The sequence below is a fragment of the Belonocnema kinseyi genome, chromosome 6 (genome assembly GCF_010883055.1).
Source record: "Belonocnema kinseyi isolate 2016_QV_RU_SX_M_011 chromosome 6, B_treatae_v1, whole genome shotgun sequence".
NCBI lineage: Eukaryota > Metazoa > Arthropoda > Insecta > Hymenoptera > Cynipidae > Belonocnema > Belonocnema kinseyi.
The window spans coordinates 142,195,348-142,204,679 of record NC_046662.1 but is presented as its reverse complement, the minus strand read 5'-3'; the positions used below and the strand labels follow the sequence as shown (position 1 = coordinate 142,204,679).

The 9,332-nt window shown below is 32.9% G+C and overlaps 1 protein-coding gene across 2 annotated transcripts in view; it reads right to left on the bottom strand.

Moving 5' to 3' along the window:
* LOC117174760 (putative inorganic phosphate cotransporter) overlaps positions 1-7,106 on the bottom strand; it is an 822,629-nt gene extending 815,523 nt beyond the window's left edge. For both annotated transcript variants that reach the window (XM_033364112.1, XM_033364111.1), the window contains exon 1: positions 6,908-7,106. Coding sequence is in view for 1 of the 2 variants with exons in the window: in XM_033364111.1 (XP_033220002.1) it covers positions 6,908-6,992 (85 nt within the window). In the remaining variant the exon portion in view is untranslated. The remainder of the gene's footprint in view (positions 1-6,907) is intronic.
* Between the last annotated feature and the right edge of the window lie 2,226 nt (positions 7,107-9,332).

The window sequence follows — 9,332 nt, the reverse complement described above, 5'->3', positions numbered from 1 at the left end:
ATTAAAAAAAACTCGGAGGTTAGTCGCTTCTCAGTGCTGTAACTTGTAAATGCGTAAACATAAATGGCTGGAGTTTTGACAGGCGTCATTTGAAGGATCAAGATCGACGAAAATGGTTCACATTAGTGAATACAAATGCCATCTCTTAGAATTTTCAGGTACTTATCAGACTGCCTAGTAATTATCAGAGTTATCTAAACGCAGTGTAACTTTTTCGTACGGTAAGTGAAATTTTCTTTTTAATTACACCGGCCCACACAAAAAAAGAGGTCTGTCCGACAGACTACACTAGCATATCTATATGTTTTTTGGGTTGCTGAATTCGAATCCGGTGTCGAAATAACCAAATTGGTTCGTATTTTTCTGAAAAACGAAAAAATAGACGTAAAATCGACAAAAACAGCGATTTTTTACGTACATTTTTGCAAAAAAAATTTCTCGCTCGGTGGACTTAACTAACATATTTATATGTCTTTTGGGTCGCTGAACTCGAATCTGAAGCCTAAATAACCTATTTGGCTCATACTTTTTCGAAAATCGCAAAAATAGACGTAAAATCGGCGAATACAGCGATTTTTCTTGTATACTTTTGCAAAAAAAATTTTTTTATGCCCGGTGGTCTAAATCAGCATATTCTTATGTTTTTGGCGCTGCTGAATTCCAATCAGGGGTGAAAACAACCCAGTTGGCTAATATTTGATCGACAAATGCAAAAATATAGATAAAATAGACGAAAGCAGCGGTTTTTCGTGCATAATTTTGCAAAAAAAATATATCTTCATCCCATGTGGACTTATCCAGCATACCCTTATGTTTTTGGCGTCCCTGATTCTAACTGCGGGGTTCAAATAATCCAGTTGGCTCATATTTTATTGACAAACGCAAAAATAGATGCAAAGTCGACGGACACAGCGATCAACTTTCTACAGAAATAGGGAAAGAGATTTTAGACAGTTTTTTACTTCTGAAGAAAATGATCATGGAAAATTAGTCTATTGTAAAAACATTGACGGGTTAATGGAACAAATGAAACCTGGACTGTATAGACCGGAAAATTGGCGGCTATTTATTGACTCTTCTAAGAGCAGTCTAAAAGCAGTGTTATTGCATAATAATCATGGTTACACTCCAATTCCAATCACACATTCTACGGAACTGAAAGAGCATTACAGTAACTTAAAATTTGTCCTGGAAAAAATCAATTACTTAACTTATAAGTGGAAAATTTGCAGGGATCTCAAAATTCTTGGAATCGTCTTAGGACAGCAATCAGGGTATACAAAAACACCTTGTTAGTTGTGCCTATGGGACAGTCGAGATCGCGTTCGTCATTACAAAAAAAAAAGATGCTCAAAAAGAACATCGTTTGAGCAAGGACAAAAAAAATATAATTGAGGATCCTCTAGTTCACCCAAAATAAGTTTTGATTCCACCCCTTCAAATAAAGTTGGGTCTTGTGAAACAGTTTGTCAAGGCGCTTGACAATGATGGCGATTTCTATGCGTATTTGGAAGATCAATTTCCACAACTTTTCGAAACAAAATTAAAAGAGGGGATCTTCGATGGACCGCAGATAAGAAAAATGTTGCAGGATCCAGAATTCATTACAAAAATGTCTGGCACTGAAAAAGATGCTTGGCTTAGTTTTAAAAATGTTGTAAAAAACATTTTTGGTAATAAGAAAAGTCCAGACTATCAAAATGTGGTTTCAGAAATGGTAACAAACTTTGGTAAACTAGGCTGCCTTATGAATTTGAAGCTACATTTTCTTCATTCGCATATAAATAAGTTTGCAGACAACCTGGGGGACTTTAGTGAAGAGCAAGGCGAACGTTTCCACCAGGATATAAAAGAGATAGAGAGGCGATATCAGGGATGTTGGCATATCAACACGATGGCTGACTAGTGTTGGAGTTTAAAACGACATCAAGTCAATCAAGGTACCAAACAAAAGCGAAACCCACTACATAGGTCTTGTGAGGACAAAAGGGTTCGACACAAGCGATACAAATAAAAAAAAATAAATAAAAGAACTCTATAAGCGTGAGAGGCAAAGGGATTCACGGTAATAAAGAACCCCAAAGGGAACAGAATTTACTACGTCCACGTCGTTGTTCCTGGATAACGCTAAAAGTAAATAAAACTTATTTACAAACAATCCTACAATTTCCATGCAAGGAGACTAACGCAAATTGAAAACCCCGAAACGCGAGACGCAAAGGGAATCTACAGTGAACGACAATCCCAGTCGAGGAAGATAAAGGTTTAAAGGTTTTCGTCGATCTTATGTCTAATTTTACGTTTTTCGATAAAATATGAACGAACTGGGTTATTTGAACATCGGATTCAGAATCAGTGACCCCAAAAACATAAGGATGTGCTGGATAAGTCCACCGGGGATGAAGATATTTTTTTTGCAAAAATATGCACGAAAAACCGCTGTTTTCGTTGATTTTACCCCTATTTTTGCATTTTTCGATCAAATATGAGCCAACTGGGTTCTTTTGACCCCGGATTCGGATTCAACGACCCCAAAAATATAAGGATATGCTGATTCAGACCAACGGGCATGAAAAATTTTGTTGTTGCAAAAGTATAAAAGAAAAATCGCTGTATTCGCCGATTTTCCGTCTATTTTTGCGATTTTCGAAAAAGTATGAGCCAAATTGGTTACTTGGGCCTTAGATTCAAATTCAGCGACCCAAAAGACTAATAAACATGATGGTTAAGTCCACCGGGCGACAAAAAATATTTTTTTTGCAAAAATAGCATTTTTTTGGGTGCCAGTGTTATTTTTGGTTTATTTGTGTGTAAAATTATGTGTAAAAAGTAAATTTTTCATTAAATATTATTTTTAAAATAGTATGCTATATTTCTGTATAAAAGTGGTCTATAAGGCGAATTTGTAGCATTTTATATACTTTTATGGTCAAGGAAAATTCCTTCGATGCTTAGAAAAGATCCATACTGTAACAACTAGAAATTAATTTTTTTTACGAATTTGTTAATTACGTGTTCTATTTTTGAATAGGAGAACTTCCTGTTGTTTTTTCAATTTAAAACAAATAAATTTTCATCGGGACTCTGGTTTTATGTATCAAAACTACAAAATTTTTTTGGCAACACTTTTTTTTAGTTAGATCTCTTTATATTATTCGTTAAAGTGACATGATAATTCGTAATTGCATCATCCAGGAACTGTGCAAAATAGCGACTGGATCGGTAAAATCTACTGATCCGTGTCCCCGTGCAGAAATTGCCCAACTTATTCCCGAGTTCCGATCTGGGCCCAAGCGTATTTTCCACATGTGTCCCCAAGGGGGCAGATGATGTGGCTCGGTTCAGAACCACGTCGTGTCAGGTTAGACAAGATTATTTCAAGTTTTCTGTTATCGTCGCGATGTTGTTTTTCTTCCATATAACTTAAAATGCCAAAAGCAAGTAGTAGATTGCGCGTTCGGAATCACAGAATTGTTGGTGAGATTTCTTATATCCGCAATGAAGGCAAAGGTAAGCTTTAATTTGCTTGAATGAACATTACAGTTAATTTTTAGCTTCTGAAGATTTCCAGCATCGTATTCGAGAAAGCGTCGTCATCTTGAGCGTATTTACTATTTATGTGAATAAAAAAATGTTTTCCAGCTTTTTAGAATTTTATATTTTGTTGCTGATATTCTGAAAATAGAGATCACCTTATACCAAATGTATGAATTTCCGTATTAGTATCATTATAAATTAAATTCTTTTTATATTTTCTCGAACATAACCTCACTTTTTGAATCTCACTCCACGTGCCCTATGTGCATTACTCAAACAAAAATAATTCCAAAAGAATATGAAGATTAAAAAATATTTATCATTAAAATTCATTTGTGTGTGTGTTATAGCCCTCAATTTGTACATTGTTTGTCAAAGCATAATAGTTTTCTTCAAAATGCAAACTCTTATCGATAAATTGAAGCAATACAAACAGAAAATGTAATGTAGAATTTTGAAAATGAGATATAATGTATAATGATATATAATGAAGAATATGGAAAAATTGAAGTTTTGTAAAATCCAAAGTTGAAAAAATATTAATACAAAAACTTTTAAAATTTTACTAATTATAGAAATAAAAAATTAAAGGGGCCATATCTGGGCCAGATCAGGTCCACATTTTGGATGCTCAGATCTAGGCCCGGTCGGGTAGGGCGTTTCATTTACGGTCTGGCGCTAGACAGATTACCCCATCGGGCCCACATTTTTCCCGATCAGAGCCCGAACGGCGCCATCAAAATTTCTGCATGGGTCAGCACCACTTAAGAATTGGCACTGGTAACCATCCATGATAGTCATATTTAGTTGTCCATAATTGTAACGTTGACTGAACTGCCATGTGGTCCATATACGTACTTTTGGGAGATCACTAGATTCAACTTGGTTTTCAGTAAAATATAAGGTTCTTTTTTCTGCGTGCATATTTAGGGCGCTGGGGAAGGGGGTTATATTTTATTAGTATAGATTTATTTCGTTAACACACCATCTTGTAAATTCATTTGAAATATATTTATAATTTTTGTAAGATTTTAACATAGTATAAACTGTACACACTGTGCCATTTAATATTATAATTCAATGGTTCGGTCCACACCTCAAAAAAGTAGGCTCCTGCGCTTTCTGTGAATAATATTTTAATTTTTCGAATGAAAAGCAGTGAAATTGAACCACAAAATATGAATCTTGAAGTGAAATGTTTAATAAATGTTGACCAACAGCACACTTATTGTGACGCAAACAGTTGTGTTTGAAACAAATAAAGATTCAAGAAAAAAGATAGAAAAATGTTGAATGTCTATAATTGCAGAATTTTAAATTGAAAATTCTGGAAAAATGATTGCTGAACAAAGGCTGCGAATTGCATACCCTTCAAGTTTCAACCTTGAAAATAAAATAAATGAAAATTCCATACGTTTCCGACTCAACAATTTCAAATTCTGAGCGGAGAATTTTTTTTTCTTACAATCGGAGAAGAGAGGAAAAACGTATATCCATAAATTGAACGGATTAAACGATTTTATCTTTCTTTTTTTAATCATCTCATAGTTATGAAATGAACCGAATGCAGAATATTAAAATTCAATTCCTTAATATTTACTCATTTTTAATTTCCTTAAACCGGCTGTAATCTCTAACAATAAGAAAGTTGAGTGAGGCATGACAGGCTCTCAATCTTGCGCTTGATCCAAGTTTTACGATGTTTAAAGTATCGCCAAAAAGATAATACTTTAGACCACCTCCCGTTTCGTATCGAGACACAGGCCACAATATTCCGTTCGCTATGAATACACCCAATGGTGCGGCTTGCTACTTCCCAGGTGCATAAAATGCATCAATTTTTAAATAATTGGAATAAAACAAGAAATATACCATTGTTCCAAAAAATCTCTGTGTTTGATTCTGTATTTAGACATTTATATTCATTGGTTAAAGTACGAAATCAAACAATTCAGAATTGTATGAGAAAAGCTTGGTTGAGTAATGTATGGGCTAATTTTCAAGCCTAAGGAAGCGCCTTAATGCGAGTTGGAATGGAGGATTATTTTTTATTTAAAGCAGTTAAAACAATAGCGTGGATTTATATTTTTAAACCAGAAATCTTTAAACTGTTTAATTTATAAAAGTGTGAAAGTTTAGGTTTTGCAGTTTAATAGCACTTAATTGAAAATTTTTAATTGAGAAGAACTAAAAGCTTCTATTTTATATGTGTAAATTATATAGAGAATTTAAATAAGAAGTACAAAATTAAAATTTGTTTAAGCTTCAATTGATAGTGCACTAGTTACAAACATTTTTTTACTTCAAACACACGCATGATTTAAGACATTTGGCGGTAAATAGCACGTCATAAGCCGGGTTTAGTCGTTTCAAATTCTCGAAAATCTCGGTTGCAGCTATTACTAACAGCTCTTATTTCAATGAGCATTCTTTTTTAGGAATATTAGAGTTTCCTACATTTCTTACAACTTTATGCTACTTAAAACACTTACTCCTCACGATATTTTTTTACAAAATTTGTTATTGACCATTATAACTTCTTCACACTCACAATTTTCAAATAGTAAATAAGACTTTTTCTAAACCTGAATACAAATTTTTGTTCGCCCAACTTTATAATGTTACATGCAGATATACCATCCTCTGCTTATTATAGTAGGAATCTTTATAACAGTACCCCTTTTATTCCTAAATGCTTACATTTTATTCTAATTATAGATATAGAATTAACCAAATATTGTTATCAAAAGTCCGTGTGTGTCAGAAGTATGCTTGTTGACATAAATGAAATTTCCTCATAAATTTATTGTTAAAAGAAATGTAATTTGTCTTAAAAAATCGGTTTGCAGCAACCGTTATCCTTTTGCGACAAACTTCACCTATTATTGCAGAAAAATAATTCTGTTTGTGATAAAAAGATATTCAGGTATAGTTCAAAACAAAATAATCAAGAGGACGATTATTTTGTTATGAGACAACTTTTTCTCTCAGTATTTTAAAATCATTATTCATACAATTATTTCTGAATATAACATTTTTCAGGATCACTAATCTCATGCTCATTTAGTTTCATGTGATTCATTTTAGTATTTTAGAAGTCTGCAAATCTTAAATTCATAGAAATTAAAGAGAACACACATTACTTGACGATCACGTGACTGCTGTGTCACATGGAGCGAAGACGTCACGTTTACATAATATAGTTATGTAACAGGCACGTTCGTATATATACATTGCGTGTGTGTATAAGTACACACCAAAAATAAAATAATAAATTCTAACTAAACATCCCCTCACAAATGCATAATACGATTGATTCAAATTAACTATCAAATTAAGAAAAAGAATTTGCAATGAATAAATAACTTACCATGAGGAATCAGGATTTCCACATCAAAAACTTCAGGTTTTTTCACTTTCAGGTTTGGATTCATCGGCCTATTTGTTACAAGCATATTTAAATGTTCTTGGTATAATTTAAACGGAACGTAATAAATATAATTGCGCTACTAATAGGAAAGAGATGCTAAAATGGCATTAAAATGATAATTTTTCAGCGTGTCCTCAATTCAGAAGCAATCATTCAGTAACTGACGGAAAGAGTACAAGACGCTGACACATAGCATTCACCAGTCTCATTCTTGACAGCCAATCAATGTATCTCTCATTCCCCACTTACATTACTTCTCTCCCACGCAAATTATTTCATGTTTTTCTACCGATATATCCACCTTTTGCATTAAAACTTTTGTGATAAGTATCTTTCTCTTTATTACTGCCTATCAGCTTCATTATTAAATACAATAGAATAACAAAAAATAAAGGAAAATAACAATAAATAATAATAATAAAAAGTTTGAGTAAAAGTACTTCCTTCGGGAAAGGTATCTACATAACATATTAGGACAAGAAGTGTGCGTATAATTTAAATATGCTTTAAGCAAAAGTCTGAAATGGTTATATAAAAGAATAGTTTAGTTAACAAGAGTTTTTTTTACTTAAGAGCACGATAAAGATGAAGATGAAGATTTATCTCAGAAAGAAACACGCACAAAAAGTTTGTTCTGTAACCATTACAATAAGCTTAAAGTCGGATCCATAATTGTAACAGGAATTATATGAAAATCTATAATAAGCAAGAAAAGGATTAATGCCAAACGATAGTGGCATCTCCGGAAAGCATGGTAAGCAATAGTGCACGGAGAAACTATTTGTTTTGCAATTTGGTACTATAATATTAATTTTCAGAAGAGTTGATGGTAATCTGTGATATAGTCGAAAAAATAGTAGCATTGCCACAGTGGTACGAAGAAATAATTTTTCCATATCAATTATTAATATACTCCAGACTCAATAATTGTCATTTACAGTGGCAAAGACTAATATTTTTGATGTCGAATTGAAATGAGGAAAAAGTGATATTCACAAAATGAATAATAAAACCGTAATTGTAGTAACTAAAAGTTTATATAACATGAGTTGCAAAATAGGTTAAAAATGATCATTCCTAATAGGAAAGACAAATGTGGGGGAAAACATTTCAATATAGCATTGCATAGTATTTTACCGCTGGAAAAAGTCTGCATACTACTGTCCAGGAGGCCAGCGTTCAATTCTCGACAGCGCTAATTTTTCTAACCCAATTTTTCCCGCTTCAGAATATAATATTAATATCCTATCGTATGTTTAATTTATATAATTTATAATGTGTTCAACTATAACATATATATGCAGTCAAAAGGAACCGACGGGATCCCGGGATAGTGCTTAGAACGACTCGAGGGTTCGCCACATATAAAATATGTACGTCTACAAGGATGAGTTGTTTAATGTAATATTTTTATTAAATAATCCAAAGGCAAGTAACGACCCGGTACCCGTGTATAAAATGCCCTAATATTCCCTACTTTAAACAGGGAACTGGTCGGGTGTTATAAAGAGTAACTTGACTATAAAATGTGATGCAGGCTCTTGTCAGGGGTTGGTAGGGTTACCTCTACTTGTTTTCTAGAAAACTGCCGGGAAGTTTAGAGAGATCCTAGCTTAGAATTTAGACAGGCACTACTCAAATACGAAAGGTATTTCCCTAAATTTGTCAATATCAAGATAAAAATGGAATTTTTAATAAATTATAATCATAGGAATCTTTATTTATACAGTAATTTCGAACCCTCACGCGTAAACAAGTAGTACTGTGTTCATACCAATGGACATTTCTATCAATTCATTATTTTCTCGACGGGACCTTGTAAGGCCCCGACAGGTGAAACGGGTAATATGGCTGTAAGTGCAAAAAATAATTTAATGTTATTATTCTTAATTATACTTAAATTTAAAAAAAAAAAATTTTAATTACCGAGACTCAAACTTTTAAAATTTTAATTTTTTCTGATAAAATTAAAAACATTTGGTGCCTTTAAAATTTGAAAAGAATTTTTCTTAAATATTGATTTAATTTAAAATCACCTGAGTACGTTTAGAAATCATATTTAACAAATCGTTTCAAGAACCTTTTTTCCTAAGTTCGAAAGTATCTGATGAATGCCATTAAGTATTTAGGATATTGTACTTACCGTGACATCGTAGCTATGGGGATTAGGCGTTCTACTTATAAGCGTGCGGTGTGTGCGTTCTGTTTTCGGCACTTTCGGACATATTAATAAACTGCAAATCTCTTTAGTTATAAGTAATCAGTCTTCTCTAGTGAAAGTCAACAATTAATTTAGTTTTAGAATAACGTGCAAAGTACAGTTAAGAATTTAATGTCAATAAAAATACGAGAAAACGGAAGAGTG